This window comes from Thalassophryne amazonica, chromosome 5, assembly GCF_902500255.1.
Source record: "Thalassophryne amazonica chromosome 5, fThaAma1.1, whole genome shotgun sequence".
In the NCBI taxonomy this organism is placed as follows: Eukaryota; Metazoa; Chordata; class Actinopteri; order Batrachoidiformes; family Batrachoididae; genus Thalassophryne; species Thalassophryne amazonica.
This window is the reverse complement of record NC_047107.1, coordinates 84,781,595-84,801,048: the sequence shown is the minus strand read 5'-3', so window position 1 is coordinate 84,801,048 and position 19,454 is coordinate 84,781,595. Positions and strand designations below refer to the sequence as shown.

Here is a 19,454-nt window from a genome sequence, read left to right as displayed (position 1 = left end):
GAGGTGTGTTTGAGACATCAACAGGCTGTGTGTAGTCAGAACGCCACTAACTGTTTTCAATAAACAGAGTAAGCCAGTTTCCTTTGCTTCATCTCAATAAACTTTCCCAGATGTTTCGGTTCTCCAAGCATGGGCCGGTATGAGATTTGGACGGTATGATAACCACAGGCAAAAATACCGCTGTTTCGTGGTATTATGTATAGCTTTAAAATGTGCTTTAACAACATTATGGCTATTTGCATATGAAGCGCGCATGATTCAGGCGCACTAACTGACGCGATGTCAACTGCTACGAGCACTATACCACTGATAACTTTAGAGAAAAAAAAAACAAAAATGATAGTTACTCTTTTAGACATGTAGCATCTTCCCTGTGGGAAACATGACTTACTTGCTAAGGGAGAAACATGGCTGGAATAAGGTCCGGAACTCCAGATGCTCAATATTTGGCCCAGCTTCACCAACAAAGTGCTTGGAATAGATGTATTTGTCCTTCTTGACATGTTTGTGGGAGAAATTTGGTCGACCACAAGCACGACTCAAGTCCACTGTTTGTACTTCTCAGTGGTTTCAAAGATGGGATAAAGTTTACTCCTTCCATATAATCCTTTGCAGGTATCTTGAATTGCTCCGCGTCCAACACAGGCCATAGCTACGGTGCTTTGTTGCCACTGTTTTTGGTTTGAAGGGCTGTTCCGTGGAAAATAAAATGAAAAAGCCAGTAATTTTTTCTATTAAACGGGTAGCCAAAGTACTCCCATACAGCCAACTTGGTCCTTTTAGATGGAGGGAAAGTTCAGTGCAGGCTTCGCCTCCTTCAGCCATGATGCAGAGCTAGCTAACGTTAGCTACCTGTTTGTAAACAGAGAGATGCGCACCAGGGGGAAGGGCAGTAGCGGCCACCTCCACTCTGCCTGTCAAGAATTCTCATAACCCGCTCATACCATAGGGACGGTATAACGGAAAATTTTAGTGGTTTTAATACCGTGGCTTTTTCATACCGCAGTATACCGTGAAACCAGTTATCGGCCCATGTCTACTTCGCACACACACACCCCTATATTAAGATATGAAATTTACTTCGTATTCACAAACTACATTACTGTGTTTAGAGTGTGTTTTATATATTTTCATCTATATTTTTGTTTCTTGTCAGTGCTATAAACAATTGCAGTTTGTGAATAATCCAATTCTTTTCTAGTGCTGTCTGGTGTCACACTTGAGAGCAGATTCTTTGATTTTGGTGTTGAAATTTCACTTCCTGCCCTAATTCGCTCCAATGTACGTGATTAAGAGGTAGCTCAGAGAGCGTGGCGGTGGAAAGTGGGCTGGAGAGCACGTAAAGACATCAACTGTTTTAGATTAAAAACACAAATAAATGCAATTACACCTTTACCAATTGTGGAAAAAATTTTGTGCAAATGTTGCACAAGTTTATACTAATCTGCTGCAGTTTTCTGTGCTGTCATCTTGGCCCTGCCCATCAGTGTTGGGACGGGGGCGGCCTCCTTTAGAGAGCCGTTAGTCTCTAGCTGCAGCTGTGTTCATTTTTCCCCCATCATAGCTTTTCTTTTGTTCACGACTGTGAGACCAAAAAACATTTGTCTGATAGGTGTCACAGTTTCAAATTTGGTGAAATTGTGCTTCTTTGCTCTTTATTTTCTTTCACTGCTATGTCCAATAACCTGGGGTGTTGGTTATTCGAGGGTGTGTTCTGGCTAAAGATGTGAGTGAAATTCAAGGCCACACACATGCATGCAATTTGACAATGATTAAAGATTATGAGAACAGACTGTGCATAACATGGACTAAAAGATGGTGCATGCACATTTATACTTTTGTGCCTACACATACTTTTACGCACATGGCCCTAGTGGGCCATATCACATACAAATTCATTAAAACTCTCACACTTCAAATCTTGGTCAGGGATTTTTGGTTGCATTACATCTCCCCTCATCCTGTCTAACATTTCCCTTCTATACGTGCACACTTGTAACAGCGGCCAAAGCTGTTAAAATAACTGTAATGAACCAAGTTACGATGAGGTGGTTCTTACGTCGAGGCCCAGCCCATCAGCGGGTTCTCCCAACGCTCCCTGGTGTCAAAGTCCATCTTCCACTTCTTGGTGCTGTTGATTCCTGACTGCATGGAGTTCTTGGCAGGAACAAAGATGTGAACCTTACGCGTTTTAGTGTGCTCCTCTGGCACCCCAGTTAGAGGGGTGATGTCCTACAGACACACACAGACAAGAGATGAGATATACTTTATTGATCTCACAGTGAAGGAATTATGTTTACACTCCAGTTACCTCAGACAGCAATTAGTCCACAATTATTACTTGTTTACTGTAATAATGGCACACATCAGAATTAAAAACAGCACATACACATTTGAAATTGTTTATGTGCACTAAGTTTGAAGAAGTCCGTTATCCGAATTGAGGCAAGTGGGTGAAGGCCACGACAAAGTTTAACCAGATGTGTGTAAAACAACAGGAATTAAGATAATTCTGGGTTTGTCGATTAAGAATGAATTTTTTTTTCAAAGTACTGCTTTTTGTTTTCACAGTGCTTCAGAAGCGTTTTGTTAATATTTTATTGCAATTACATACAGTAAGGCAAATAAGTATTTGATCCACTGTCGATTTTGCAAGTTATCCCACCAACCAAAGAATGGAGAGGTCTGCAATTTTTATCGTAGTTACACTTCAAATGTGAGAGACAGAATAAAAAATAAATAAATAAATAAATAATCAGAAAAACACTGTTGGGAAGGTGTCGTGACACGGACCCACAACAGGGGGGCTAAATGAAGGGACAATGGATAAGCCAAAAAGTAACAATTTAATGTTGTGAAGCGCACAACGAAGTACAGACAATAACAATATTGCGGAATGTCAATCATACATAAGGTGGCGTGTGGCAGGCTCGAAGATAGAAGACGTCTGGTGATAGAAGAGCCGGAACCCACACAGCCTCCACCACCAACGGATCTGAAGAACACCGGAGCCGCAAAGCCCTGCGCCCCAGGTGGCCACTGTCTTCAGCAGTCAGACCCGGTACTGCTGGCAGAGAACAGAAACAGTTTGATGAGTGTGAGTACGCACACTCAGTAATCCCACAGTCTGTTATCAGTAAGGAGGGAGCACCTCCACCTCCAATCACACACTCGTGCAGCTCCTGAGACAACCACTTATCTGGGTGGGGTGGGAGGCGAAGCCGTCGCAGTCCACACCAAACGCCAACACAGCAGACAAGGAATCCGTCACAGGAAAACGGCTGCAAAACAGATCAGACTATTGTTCGGTTTAGATACAGCAGAGAACTTACCTGTATGGTAGATGACTTCTCGGCGAGGAGGTGGAGTTGCAGTCCGGCCTTTATGGTGATGGTGATGGGTTGAATGAGTGACAGCTGGTGCTGATGAAGCGCGACAGCTGTCACTCCCAGTGGCTCCGGTGCACTCTCGTGCTTGAAGCCCGCACTCCAAGCAGGGCGCCATCTGGTGGTGGTGGGCCAGCAGTACCTCCTCTTCAGCGGCCCACACAACAGGACCCCCCCCCCTCAACGGGCGCCTCCTGGCGCCCGACCAGGCTTGTCCGGGTGCCGCCGGTAGAAGTCGGCCAGGAGGGCCGGGTCCAGGATGAAGCTCCTCTTCACCCAGGAGCGTTCTTCGGGTCCATACCCCTCCCAGTCCACCAGATACTGGAACCCCCGGCCCTTCCGACGGACGTCCAGGAGCCGGCGCACGGTCCAAGCCGGCTCCCCGTCGATGATCCGGGCAGGAGGCGGCGCCGGTCCGGGGGTACAGAGGGGTGAAATATGGTGAGGTTTGATGCGCGACACATGGAAGACAGGATGGATCCGCAGTGAAGCCGGCAGCTTCAGCTTCACCGCGGCAGGACTGAGGACTTTGAGGATTGTAAATGGTCCGATGAAGCGGTCCTTCAGTTTCTGAGACTCGACCTGGAGTGGTATGTCCTTGGTTGAAAGCCACACCTCCTGCCCGGGCTGGTATGCAGGGGCCGGGGAACGCCGGCAGTCTGCATGGGCCTTGGCCCTCGTCCGGGCCTTCAACAGGGCAGAACGGGCGGTCCGCCACACCCAGCGGCACCTCCTGAGGTGGGCCTGGACCGAGGGCACACCGACCTCTCCCTCCACAAGTGGAAACAATGGGGGCTGGTACCCCAAACACACCTCAAACAGGGAGAGGCCGGTGGCTGACGACACTTGACTGTTGTGGGCGTACTCGATCCAGGCCAGATGAGTGCTCCAGGTTGTCGGGTGCGCGGAGGTAACGCAACGGAGGGTCTGCTCCAGCTCCTGGTTGGCCCGTTCTGCCTGTCCGTTTGTCTGAGGGTGATACCCGGACGAGAGACTCATGGTGGCCCCCAGTTCCCTGCAGAAACTCCTCCAGATCTGAGAGGAGAACTGAGGGCCACGGTCTGAGACGATGTCCGCTGGTATCCCATGCAGACGCATGACGTGGTGGACCTGGAGGTCTGCTGTCTCCTGGGCCGTTGGGAGCTTTGAGAGGGCCACGAAGTGGGCCGCCTTGGAGAACCGGTCCACTATCGTGAGGATGGTGGTGTTGCCCTGGGACGGCGGGAGGCCCGTGACAAAGTCCAGGCCGATGTGGGACCAGGGGCGGTGAGGTACCGGTAGGGGCTGGAGGAGTCCTGAAGTCCTCTTATGGTCAGCCTTGCCCCTGGCACAGGTGGTACAGGCCTGGACATAGTCCCGGACGTCGGCCTCCATAGACGCCCACCAGAAGTGCTGCTAGACCACTGCCATGGTTCTGCGCACCCCGGAATGACAGGAGAGCTTGGAACCATGACAGAAGTCCAAAACCGCAGCTCTGGCCTCTGGTGGGATGTACAGTTTGTCCTTCGGGCCGGTCCCCGGGTCCGGGTTCTGTGTCAGGGCCTCCCGGACGGTCTTCTCCACGTCCTAGGTGAGAGTGGCCACGACAGTGGACTCGGGGATGATGGTCTCTATGGGGTCTGACAACTCGGCCTTGGCCTCCTCTTCATGCACCCGGGACAGGGCATCCGACCGTTGGTTCTTGGTCCCGGGGCGGTATGTAATCCGGAAGTCAAAGCGCCCGAAGAACAGTGACCAGTGGGCTTGCCTGGGGTTCAGCCGCTTGGCGGTCCGAATGTACTCCAGGTTCCGATGGTCCATGAAAACCGTGAAGGGCACCGTCGCTCCCTCCAACAGGTGTCTCCACTCTTCAAGAGCCTCCTTCACCGCAAGGAGTTCCCGATTGCCGACGTCGTAATTCCTCTCAGCCAGGGTCAACCTGCAGGAAAAATAGGCACAAGGGTGGATAACCTTATCGGACTCCCCGCTCTGGGACAGCACGGCTCCTATCCCTGAGTCAGAGGCATCCACCTCCACTGTGAACTGGCAAGTAGGATCAGGCTGCACCAGAACTGGTGCAGACGAGAACCGGCGCTTCAACTCCCTAAACGCGGCTTCACACCGATCCGACCAAGTGAAGGGGACCTTAGTGGAGGTCAGGGCTGTCAGGGAGCTAACTACCTGACTGTAGCCCTTAATGAACCTCCTGTAGAAATTCGCAAAGCCGAGGAACTGTTGCAGTTTCCTACGGTTTGGTGGTTGGGGCCAATCTCTCACCGCCGCAACCTTAGCTGGATCAGGGGCAACGGAGTTGGAGGAGATTATGAACCCCAGGAAGGACAAAGAGGTGCGGTGAAACTCGTACTCCTCGCCCTTCACAAACAGCCGGTTCTCCAACAACCGCTGTAGGACCTGACGTACATGCTTGACATGGGTCTCAGGATCCGGAGAAAAGATGAGTATATCGTCTAGATATACGAAGACAAACCGATGCAGGAAGTCCCGCAAGACGTCATTAACCAATGCTTGGAACGTCGCGAGCGCATTGGGGAGGCCGAACAGCATGACCAGGTACTCAAAGTGACCTAACGGGGTGTTAAATGCCGTCTTCCACTCGTCTCCCTCCCGGATCCGAACCAGGTGATAAGCATTCCTAAGATCCAATTTTGTAAAAATTTGGGCTCCATGCAACAGAGGTAACGGGTATCGGTTGCGAACCGTGATCTCGTTCAGCCCTCTGTAATCAATGCATGGACGGAGTCCGCCGTCCTTCTTGCCCACAAAAAAGAAACCAGCACCCATCGGGGAGGAGTAGTTCCGGATCAACCCGGCAGCTAACAAGTCCCGGATGTAGGTATCCATTGATTCGCGTTCCGGACGAGAGAGGTTGTACAGCCTGCTGGACGGGTACTCAGCGCCCGGTATCAAATCAATGGCACAATCATACAGACGGTGTGGGGGCAGCGTGAGTGCCAGATCCTTGCTGAAGACGTCAGCAAGGTCATGGTACTCGGCTGGCACCGCCGCCAGATTGGGGGGGGGGCTAAAACCTCCTCCTTAGCTGTCACACCGGATGGAACCGAGGATCCTAAACACTCCCGGTGGCAGGTTTCGCTCCACTGAACCACAACCCCAGACGGCCAATCAATCCGGGGATTGTGTTTTAATACCCATGGAAAACCCAAAATCACTCGGGAGGTAGAAGGTGTTACATAAAACACAATCTCCTCCCTGTGATTCCCATAAACAACCAAAGTCACGGGCTGTGTCTGGTGTGTGATTAATGGAAGAAGGGTGCCATCTAGTGCCCGCACCGACAATGGTGACGGTAAGGCCACTAGAGGGAGCCCTACCTCCTTTGCCCATCTGCTGTCCAGCAGATTCCCCTCCGACCCCGTGTCCACCAGTGCTGGGGCGTGAAGGGTTAGATCCTCACTCAGGATCGTGACTGGGATACGTGCAGATTTTTGGGGTTTCCCCGCGTGGGTATTGTGACCCACCCTTAGCCCAGTCTCTAAGGACGAGTGCTGCTGTTTTGACCGTTTGGGGCACTCTCTCTGTATGTGCTCGGTTGAGCTGCAGAGAAAACACTCTCCACGGAGCAGCCTCCTTTGTCTCTGATCTGATCGCTTTTTGGCCCTGCTCGTTTCCATAGCAATGTCAGCAGGGGGAGCTGTCGTCATGTGGAGAGCCCTGGCTGTGGAGCGTGGGGAAGTCGGCTCCCTTTCGGACCCGGGAGGAAGAGGGACGGCTTGTGCCTGACCACGCCCTTCGTCTCGCTCCCGTCGGTGTTCTGTTAATCGGTTGTCTAACCGTATAACCAGGTCGATAAGCCCGTCTAAATCCCGCGGCTCGTCCTTCGCCACCAGGTGCTCCTTAAGGACCAGAGACAGTCTGTTTACAAAGGCGGCGCGGAGCGCAACAGCATTCCAGCCGGCTCGCGCTGCCGCGATGTGGAAGTCGACTGCATACTTCGCTGCGCTCCGACCCCCCTGTCTTAGCGACAGCAGCACGCTTGAAGCGGTCTCGCCTCTATGAGGGTGGTCGAACACCTGTCGGAACTCCCTCACAAACTCAGTGTAAATCGTTAGGAGCCGTGAATTCTGCTCCCAGAGCGCCGTAGCCCAGGCGCGTGCCTCTCCTCGAAGCAAATTTATAACGTAAGCCACCCGGCTAGCGTCTGACGCGTACATGACGGGACGCTGTGAAAAGACGAGCGAGCACTGCATCAAGAAGTCCGCGCACGTCTCCACACAGCCTCCGTACGGCTCCGGAGGGCTTACGTATGCTTCAGGGGAAGGTGGGGCGGTTCGTTGAACGACCAATGGAATGTCTGTCTCTGGCATTCGGTCAGCAGGAGGTGCTGTAGCAGCGCCCTGAGCATGTGCTTCCACCTGGGCGGTGAGAGCCTCCATCCTTCGATTGAGAACAATGCTCTGCTCGGTAACTAAGTCCAACCGAGCAGTAAAGGCGGTTAAGATGTGCTGCAGCTCACCTAACACGCCTCCTGCTGGCGCCTGTGCAACTCGCTCTTCCATTGGCTGTTCAAGCGATGGTTGACGCCCCTCGGGATCCATGACTCTGGCCAAGAAATCCTGTTGGGAAGGTGTCGTGACACGGACCCACAACAGGGGGGCGTTAATGAACGGACAATGGATAAGCCAAAAAGTAACAATTTAATGTTGTGAAGCGCACAACGAAGTACAGACAATAACAATACTGCGGAATGTCAATCATACATAAGGTGGCGTGTGGCAGGCTCGAAGATAGAAGACGTCTGGTGATAGAAGAGCCGGAACCCACACAGCCTCCACCACCAACGGATCTGAAGAACACCGGAGCCGCAAAGCCCTGCGCCCCAGGTGGCCACTGTCTTCAGCAGTCAGACCTGGTACTGCTGGCAGAGAACAGAAACAGTTTGATGAGTGTGAGTACGCACACTCAGTAATCCCACAGTCTGTGTTCAGTAAGGAGGGAGCACCTCCACCTCCAATCACACACTCGTGCAGCTCCTGAGACAACCACTTATCTGGGTGGGGTGGGAGGCGAAGCCATCGCAGTCCACACCAAATGCCAACACAGCAGACAAGGAATCCGTCACAGGAAAACGGCTGCAAAAGAGATCAGACTATTGTTTGGTTTAGATACAGCATAGAAAATTACCTGTATGGTAGATGATTTCTCTGCAAGGAGGTGGAGTTGCAGTCCGGCCTTTATGGTGATGGTGATGGGTTGAATGAGTGACAGCTGGTGCTGATGAACAGCGATAGCTGTCACTCCCAGTGGCTCCGGCGCCCTCTCGTGCTTGAAGCCCGCACTCCAAGCAGGGCGCCATCTGGTGGTGGTGGGCCAGCAGTACCTCCTCTTCAGCGGCCCACACAACACATACATTGTATGACTTTTAAATAATTACATTTTATTGCATGAAATAAGCATTTGATACAATAGAAAAACAAACCTTAATATCTGGTACAGAAATCTTTGTTTGCAATTACAGAGGTCAGACGTTTACTGTAGTTCTTGACCAAGTTTGCACTGCAGCAGGAATTTTGCTCCACTCCTCTATACAGATCTTCTCCAGATTTTTCAGGCTTCAAGTTTCAGATCCCTCAAAAGATTTTCTATTGAGTTCAGGTCTGGAGACTGGCCAGGCCATTCCAGGACCTTGAAATGCTTCTTATGGAGCCCCTCCTTAGTTGCCCTGGCTGTGTGTTTGGGGTCATTGTCATGGTGGAAGACCCAGCCATGACCTATTTTCAATGCTCTTACTGAGGGATGGAAGTTGTTTGCCAAAACCTCACGATACATGACCCCATCCATCCTCCCTTTAATATGGTGCAGTCGTCCTGTCTCCTTTGCAGAAAATCACCCCCAAAAATGATGTTTCCACCCCCATGCTTCACAGCTGGGACGGTGTTCTTGGGGTTGTTCTCATCCTCCAAACACGGCGAGTGGAGCTGATACCAAAAAATGCGTGCTCTGCAGGATTTTAAATCATGACGGCGTAGTGTGTTACTAATGTAATCTTTGTGACTGTGGCCCAAGCTCTCTTCAGGTCATTGACCAGTTTCTCCCATGTAGTTCTGGGCTTTCTCAGAATCATCCTTACCCCACAAGGCGAGATCTTGCATGGAGCATCAGACCAAGGAAGATTGACAGTCATCTTGTGTTTCTTCCATTTTCTAATAATTCCATCAACAGTTGTCTTCTCACCAAGCTGCTTGCCTGTTGTCCTGTAGTCCATCCCAGCCTTGTGCAGGTCTACAATTTTATCCCTGGTGTCCTAAGACAGCTCTTTGGTCTTGGCCATGGTGGACAGGTTGGAGTGTAATTGATCTGGATGTGCAGACTTTATACAGGGTGTCTTTTATACAGGTAATGAGTTCTAACAGGTGTAATTAATGCAGGTGAAGAGTGCAGAATAGGAGGGCTTCTTAAAGAAAAACTAACAGGTGAGAGCCAGACTATTTGCTGGTTGGTAAGTGATCAAATACTTATTTCATGCAGTAAAATACAAATTAATTATTTAAAATCAGTACAATGTGATTTTCTGATTTTTTTTTTTTTTTTTTTTACACACTCTGTATCTCACAGTTGAAGTGTATCTAAGATAAAAATTACAGACCTCTCCATTCTTTGTAGGTGGGAAAACTTGCAAAATCGACTGGATCAAATACTTATTTGCCTCATTGTAAATGCCACAGTTACAAAGTTGTGATTCAGTCTTAATAAAAGCTGAAAAAGCACAAAGAATTTTTTTGTTTTCCGGCAATGTTCATTGATGAATTAAAACTGCGCATTTTGTTTTTTTTTTTTTTCTGATATTTAGTGTTCAATGAAAGTCACACTGAAAACATTTGGAGTTTTTTTTAACCCTTCAATCAATCATTTATTTGTATAGCCCTTTAAAGAAGCCAGATGGTGTCCACAGTGCTTTACAGTAAAATCAAGAACTAAAAATTCACAAGAATAAAAAAGTGAGCTTTCACAACAAGTAGATGTTTTTCCACAAGTACTACAATATTATATAATATAATCATATAATGGCATATAATGGATTTAGGTGGACCAGCAAATATTGTCCGTTATAATCGAAATCCGTTACAAGTATAAAATGGACAAAATCTGTTATATGTATGTAACGGATTAGTTGCAGTCAGGAGGCGCTGAATGACCTACGAGGAATCCTGAATTGGGACCTAGCTCATTTAATGAGCGTGTCAAATCGTCACTTGAAAAAAAATAAACGCCTGTCTTAAAAAAGCACCGGACATTATATGCGCCAGACATTGTGTGCATTAAAAACATTACATTTGGTCGAGTCACTATTTTTTCCAAGCCTACTGCAGAGTGGCACCTTAAAATCCTAAAGCCTGATTTATGCTTCTCCGTGGCCATGCAATGACGTTGATATGCAGAACTTTAAAAGACGGAGCCATACAAGGTACTCACTACACACCGAGAGCAACTAGGGGATTAAGGACCTTGCCCAAGGGCCCTTAGTGATTTTCCGGTCAGGGTGGGATTTGAACTGAGGATACTCTGGTCTCGAGCCCAACACTTTAACCACTAGACCATCACCTCCCCTAAATCCCATGATCAAAATGAAATCAACGTGCAGACTACAAAAACTTTGACATATCAAAAAACAAAGTAGGTGTATGAAGGTGCATTTTTGGTACTCATAGAAGAATGAGTCCAGATTCCAGGAAACTGCCAAATTACAGCCCTTTGCGGTGTGCGATTTAGCAGGTGCCTCAGGCTCTGGAGAGCCAGTTCGTCAGACCCAAGGATATGTGTGACACTTAACACAGTGCAGTGCAATATAGTGCAGGCAACAAGGTCCTGTGATGAGCATGGTTTGAAAAAAATAAATAAATAAAAGCCCAGTCTTTAAATCACGGAAATGCGGTACCCACTTTCCTTAAAATCGTGAGTGTTGGTGCTGAACTTCATTTCATACTCGTGTTACTGTGCACATCGAGACTGCTCTTAGTCCAATGTGAGCAAAAATCTGTTATACAAAATCCAGTATATACGGTGTTTATTACATGGAAAAAGATACTGAAGCATTGGGACGTTTGCTTTTGTATGGTGAGTGCAAATATCCAGTTTATACTTTGACAGTTTAGGTGAGTTTTGCTGCCCATATTTGTGCTCATATTGCATGAGTGAGTGTTACGTATCTTATCATAGTTCATGTAGCAGATTATGCGTAGAAAGACAAAAAAAAAATCATTATAAATGCTTTTCAAATCAAAGTATTTGTAATGATCCATAATTAATTTATTTCCAATAGATTCTAACAGCTCAGTCATATTTGCACTCCATTCACCAATTCTGAATTCTAAAATGCAGTGAGGACTGAAGAACAGTCATTCTGACAGCATTGCAACAAAACCTTGTAAACACAGGACAGGTCTGTCTCAAAATGTTCATGCAGCATAAATGCAGTAAACAAAGAACAAGGATCTCATATTTATGCTGAATGACTTTTATCCACAAAGAATGAAGACCGCACATATGAATGGAAAGTCAATTATAAAGTCACCTTAAGTCACCTCTTTGCCATTTTATCAAAGGTTACATCCCAAGAGGGCCAACCAATGTGAAGCAGAACATCCTGTTTTCAAGAGTCGTTTGTGTAACCCATTCAAGTTAAATTCAACATGGGATGACCCGGGTTGAGTGGGGTGTCATAATCACAGGTTTCCAATCAGGTCTGAAAGGTGGAAACCTGTCAGCGGGTTGGTATGAAAGGGTAATTATACTGAAAGTGGGTAAACTAATCTGGAAATCAAGACTTTAAATGGCCAAAACTACCTAAAAGTGTCAGCATTTATCTTAGACAGTTCAGTAATAATAATAAAAAAATTTCAAAGTTGTTTGTTAAAAATGACAGTGCAGTTTGTGTAACAGTTTAACAGAAAGCTTAGAAAGTATCAGGAAATCAGATCCAGATGCTCAGTATTACATTCATGGAGGCTTGTGACACAAAGAACAACAGTATATATATATATATATATATATATATATATATATATATATATATATATATATATATATATATATATATATATATATATATATATATACACACACACACACACACACACACACACACACACATATATGGGTGATTCTTAGACTACGGGCACTTATGTCCTTTGATCATATTGTATGAAAAACAGAAAAAAGGGGACATTTCACACTTTTATAGTTATCTTTACAATGAAAGTGAGTTAAGAAATTTGTTCTAGTAGTCTATGATGACTTTTTCACCTTTTTTCAACATCATTATATGCAAATATTGCCATTTTGTGCTTGTCCCACACCCAGACTTTTGATCTTCAATGATAAAAATGAATGGTAAAGAAACGTTTTTTTCTAATGTTTTAAAATATCTCTGAATAAAATAGTAAAATAATCAAAACATAATTGGAGTATTCAATGTCATACAACTGTTGTGATTTTTTTTTTTTTTAAACAAAATGTAGTTGTCCCACACTATTGACGTAATTTCCACCACAACACTGTAATGTCCCTAAACAGTTTGTATGAAAGATTGTTTGGGTAGTTTCTATGGAGATAAACAATGACATCAGAGCACATGTATATAGCGCCAAATCACAACAAACAGTTGCCCCAAGGCGCTTTATATTGTAAGGCAATGGTGTGGTGGAAATTACATTTACAAGGCCAATAGTACCCGTAGTTAAAGAATCACCCATATTATATATATATATATATATATATATATATATATATATAGCCTCGTAACATTAATGTAATGTTTAGTATTTGACTTATTTCAAACCAGCCTGACGACATAAAGAGGGAAGAATGTGGATAAACGTATTTCTGAACAACTAGAGTCCCTTCCAGCAGCTATCAGAGATCATCTCCAGTACTTCAGGGAATTAGCAAACCAGCAAAGGGAAGTGTGCGAGAAAATACACACAAACCTCCCAGCATGCAGGCAGCAGCCACCCAGGACTGAGGGCTTTTTGGGGTGCTTTCCTTTCAATACAGGAACTTTACACATTTCAATAGCCATTACAACTTCAAAGAATCAAATTTTCATCATTGTCTGTCATCTGCCCATTGATTTGTAGAAAGGAGGTCGTTTTGCATGAACCCCACACAAAAGCCCGCTTTTCCTTTGGCAAAGGATCTCCCAGTGGTATTTAAGCCTAGTGAATTACAGGTCTGATAGTTAAAATTCCGCTTGTTTCAGTAAGACATCTTTTACGATGCGAAGAGGTAAGACCAGACTGAATATAATCATAAACAAGATTTGCCCATTGAAAAGATTGTTAAAATGAAAGCCCAAGAAACACAAAAGAGTGAGAAAAAACTTCACAAGTACTCGGTAATTATTTCCGGCTGCCCTCTCAACTTAACCCCAACAATTCGTCCTTGTCACAGAAAGGAGGAAAACATGTTCGCCTCACCCAAAGGCAGCAACAGCGAATGGTTCACGACACAATATCACATTAGTCTGAGTGTCATAAATGAGATGCTGGATTTTTTTTTTATGTTTTGGGTTTGCAGATGGTAATGTTTCAAAATATTTTTTAATCTTCTGCATCGTGTCTATCTTCACTGCATAGCTTTTAGAGATGTCTTGAACCACCTTAAATGCACAAACCATAAACGTACTTAGTACAAAGTAAAACATTAGTAGCAGAGATGATTCACTGAGTGGAAAAAAAAATTATTTCTGAGTTTAGTGCTAAATTGAAACATTTAGAAAATCTGCAGTTTCTTCCCTGGAATAAACATGAAAGTACCTCAATGTCACACATTACAAATTGTAACTGTGGTGGGCCAGACGAAGATTACACGAATGTACTGCGTGCTATATAAAACACACCTGACACGTAAGGCCCATGTACAGTAAACTGGTGTGATAATTTGTCCAGATGGAGCAGACATGAAATCACATCTGAGCACAAAAGGTCCTTTGTGAATAAGGGAGGATGTATCAAAACAAAAGCACACTGAAAACACTCTGCTCCTTATTTGACATTGTTTGCAAAAACATGAATGAGTCCAGACCTCTATGATACTCGCATGCATTACACTGACAGCTAGGCGAGTTATCGGCATAACAGGCACTCACAATACCCGGCTTCACAAAGAGCACGATTGTGGCTGGAATGCGGCGCGTTCCCAGGAAGACCAGAGAGGGCCACCACAAAAGCAAAACCCACACGGTGGGCTTTTTTTGCCGTGTACAGGAAGCAAAATGAGAACTATCAAGTTTGACACTATTCACAAGGGCTTGACGGAGCCCTACAATACCTGGCTGTACAGACAGAATGCTGGGCTTAAGGAATGGGGGGAAGCTGGGGAAGTCTCCGTCACGTGAAAGCGTGTCGATACTTCTGACACCTCCAGGCTACTTGCCAAATAAAGAGCAATGGCACTTGTCACAGTGGGGTTACTGGGCCCACCATAATGCTGAAAGCCACTATCTCTAATGCCCCGACAGAAGGGTGGGATGTAAGGTTTCAATGGCAAACTCTCTGAAAACAGGAAAAAAATAAAATACAGAGAGAAACTGAGGTGCAAAACCCACAGCTCAGTCCTCCTCTTACTCTGTGTGCTCCACACTGAACAAATTATTAAGTGAAACTACCATTTCAACAGACTGTGTTAGCCTGGATGGATTTACAGAAAATCACAAGCAGGTTTCAGTATAAAATACCCCCAAAAAACAAAACAAAAAAACAAACTACATTTTCTAAAAGAAAATGGTCAGGTAGTGCATAACAAACAGCTCAGCTTTTTTTCTTAAAGGTAAAGTGTCTTTAAGCATTCCACAGAATCAGTGGTGGGAACAGCTAACCAAAATGTTAACTTCGATAGCCATTAATCAGATAACTGAAAAGTTATCTTTTATGATGATAAACTGCTAAAAAAAAAAAAAATGTATCTTTATTACAGAAAACCGATAACTATTAGTATTGATTCGGACACGGCCACATCAGATTACACTGTCGGCTTCTGATAAACCAGTTTCATTTTAAGTGCCGCAGGGGCTGCTGGGTAAATTCAAGGATCACAAACTCAAAGAACACAAAAAATGAAATAAATACACGAAAAAACATGAAAATTAATAAATAAACAAATTAAACCCCAAACACTGTCATCATCTTTCAAAAGCAGTAAAACACGGTATTAGAAGTCACAGTTTATCTCGGTATTAGATACACCATCATTTACGAGCTAAAAGCTGCTGCTTTTTTCCACATGCTTTGAACCCTGCAGCTTGAACAACCGAAATACATCCATTAATGCATTGATTGGCAGAGTAAAATACACGTAGTAAATATAAATTCTTACCTGTTAGTTTCAGTGGGATTCATCTGAATAAATAATCCACATAAACGTCCTTTTTAAAAAAATCCAAAACATCTGAACGTGAAGAAAAGTCCCTCCAAACAGCTGCACTGTGAGAGTTCCTCTCCCCCACCAAGTCTTGACGATTACATTACAGCCACAAAGAAATAAAATAAAATCTGATAGCAAAACCATTAGCTTCGATAATTATCTGCTATCAGATTAGCCGAACTGTGCCCACCACTGCACAGAATTGACTTGTTACTTAAATCAACCCATTATAAAGGTACTTTATAACGGGTTGATTGGGAAATATAGTGACTTGTAGTTGGAAGAACATGTGCAAAGTTCAAAGCTCATGCTGCATTAGATGGAAAATGTGAACTCAGAATTGCTGACATACAACTCAGGAAAAATACTGTTAATAAATATGTGGTAAACCATTCGTCTCCAACTGACTCATTTGAAAAACCAAATAAAAACATTGTAACTGTAACTAATGTTAGTACTGACAACTGACATAGACCCATGTGAGGGTTGTCTTACCTGTCCAGCAGATATCCAACAAAACATTTGTACAAATCACAACATACAGTGGGGTAAAAAAGTATTTAGTCAGTCCCTGATTGCGCAAGTTCTCCTATTGAGGAAGATGAGAAAGGTCTGTAATTTTCATCGTAGGTACACTTCAACTATGAGAGACAAAATGAGAAAAAAATCCTGGAAATCACACTGTAGGATTTTTAAAGAGTTTATTTGTAAATTATGGTGGAAAATAAGTATTTGGTCACCCACAAACAAGCAAGATTTCTGGCTCTCACAGACCTGTAACTTCTTCTTTAAGAAGTTCTTCTGTCCTCCACCTGTTACCTGTATTAATGGCACCTGTTGGAACTCGTTATCTGTATAAAAGACGCCTGTCAACAGCCTCAAACAGTCAGACTCCAAACTCAACCATGGCCAAGACCAAAGAGGGTTTGTGGACTATTTACAACAGAGAAAAAAAGATACAAAGAGAAAAAGAAAAGATGTTCTTTAAAGGAGTGGAGACAGCGCGACCACAAGAATTTCTGGTGCGCCATAACAGCCATCTTGATTTTGGATTCTGCTCCGTGCTTCAGTCACCTCACGTTCTGATTGGCTGCACGTCACATTCAGCAGGCCGCATGCTTGTTTGTGGTCGGGGGACACCACACACACTGCGACATCAGGCCAAGACAATCCAACATGTTGAATATCCCCGATTTGCGGTCCACACACACACACACACACACACACACACACACACACACACACACACACACACACACACATACACACACACACACACACACACACACACACACAGGAATATCTGATAAGATTATCTTTAGCATCATCATGACAGTCGGGGCATCCTTAAGATTGTCGGAAGGGGAAGATTGGGTCCGAAACCGGCCTAATTACACTATGTAACAAATTTTTATTTTTGTTTTGTTCCTGGGTACACAGTGGGTTTTTCTAACCTGTTATGCCTTAAATAAATAGAAAATAGCTGTTATTCCACAGAAACTTTGCTTCTGTGATGAGGACAATATTTTGAAATTTGTCTGTTTTCAAGAATATTCTCGATTCGCCTTCACTACTACTGAGTAGTCTTCTAGAATATTCTTTAACTGCTAGAACTGTCCAGAATTTTCTAGAAGTTTCCAGAATTATCTAGAAATTTTAAGAAACTTTTAGAACTTTCTAGAATGTAAAAAAAAAAAAAAGTAATAATAATAATCAAAGTTTGTGCTGAATGTAGCCATTTTTCCATAGACTTTAGACATAAGCAGTTGAAATATAACACTTAGAAGCCAGGAACAAAAATTGTGTTACATAGTGTTATCTTGCCGTGTGAACCAGGCATAAGAAGAGAGAATCTATGAGCATATTTTTAAGTTCAGACAGACATTTTCCACAATACTCCAATAAAATTTTCAAATGCAAACACCACTGAATGGGTTTCAGATTCCCTCAGTCAATATTGATTAAATAAAGTGTAAGAACATTTTCATTCCTCCCTGATTTGTGTGTGTCCTTCCTGAGTCAGTTCAACAAGATAATGAATGAACTTTGCCATAAAAATAATCCTGATACCCACTAGTTTCCCCTTTATGTGCTTTCCTATGTACTCCGGGGAGACCAATAAAACACAAAAAAAGGTACCATTCGCATTTTGTAAAGTAGCCTGAAATGATGCTAGCTATTGAAAACACTGTTTTGAACAAAAATTAATTGTTTAGATTAAGTGAATGATCAGTGACACAGTCGTTACATTAATCAATAGAAAAATAGTGTTAGTGTCTGTCAGCTCTATTAAAAATGATTAACGTTTGGAGGAGATTGGTCAAAGATGAAGCCTATCAAAAATACAGTCAAAAAACTTGTACTGGATATATCTGGAAGCAGTAGGGCTTGCGAAAATATGTAAAGAGCATTTCAAAGAGTAAATTATGTGGTATAAGCAGTGCTGCCACAGTTACTTTGAAAAGTTATTTTACTAGTTACTTTTTGAGTTACTTTATACAGTTGCGTAATTAGCAGCTTTATGCAGTTACTTTATTAGGAGCTGCCGACAACTTGTAACTAATAAGTAATGTAAGTAATAAGGTAACTATTAATCTAACTTGGTTATTCTTAAGACTGAGTAATCAGCAAAGTAACTATTAGTTACTTTGCTGTATTTTCTATGATCCTTACACTTTTTAACACACACATAAAATTAATAATTAACACTAATAAGCAGTGTATGCATCTTGACTGTATAAACATAACCAGGAGTCAACATTAAGGACACCCCCCCACTCCCAACCCAATCTTGGCTAATTTGTCAAGTGGAGTAATTGATTTTCTTTCCAAACTCAGGTCTTTACATGTCCTGGGCAACCATTATTATCGAACCACAATAATATCAAAACCATGTCTCCCTGTGTAACCCTCAAGCGTCCAAATTATTTTATGAATTAAAATAACCGAGAGGGGTCATTTATGACCCAGTTACAATTTTTCTTTTTAATGGCTCTATTTGTGTTTATCATACCTATACAGCTTAATCAATGACAAATTAATTATTGATTTTATATGAGAAAATCAAAATCTGTAATGTAAAAAACAAAATATATCTATGACCCCACCTAACTTTCCATTGTGCCATTCCATCTCAAATCAGCCAATGGCTTCAGCAGCACCATTTCTACATTGCATTATAATCAGGTTCAGTGTGCCATTAGGTCCCAAAAGAAGGCAGGAAACAGTTTTTTTTTAATATGTGTACGCATTTTGCTTTTACACCTCATTATAAGGGGGTAGGTTTAGGCCGACATCTGATGGCCATCATTCAGGTAGGTACTTCACAGGGCCATAGTTCTTGAAATAGAACAGCTAGAGGCATGAAATTCACAGTAACATCTCATTTTTCACTACTGGTTGCAAAACAATCATGTTTTTAGCCCTAGCCTGAGTGTGGAAATTATTTATGAAGGGTGGAATTCCTGAAAAAAAACTGAAAATCTTAATTTCGCCCATGTATTAAAAGGCCTCTGTATGCCATTGTAATAACAATAATATATATTTTTATTATTATATAATAGCATTTAATTCTTTAGTGTGGGTCTTTACTGGCATGCTAAAACCACCTACTTTAATTAGGGGTGAATCTGAATTTTGTGAAATTTAATCACATTTTTCACCATGTGTAGTAAATAGCACCACTCTGAG

General features: G+C 43.8%; 1 protein-coding gene across 1 annotated transcript in view; it reads right to left on the bottom strand.

The window, feature by feature from the left end:
• Positions 1–19,454, bottom strand: part of ndufs4 (NADH:ubiquinone oxidoreductase subunit S4) — a 58,106-nt gene that overhangs the window by 2,503 nt on the left and 36,149 nt on the right. The window contains exon 3 of the mRNA XM_034170758.1: positions 2,060–2,232. Within this exon, the coding sequence (XP_034026649.1) occupies positions 2,060–2,232 (173 nt within the window). The remainder of the gene's footprint in view (positions 1–2,059; positions 2,233–19,454) is intronic.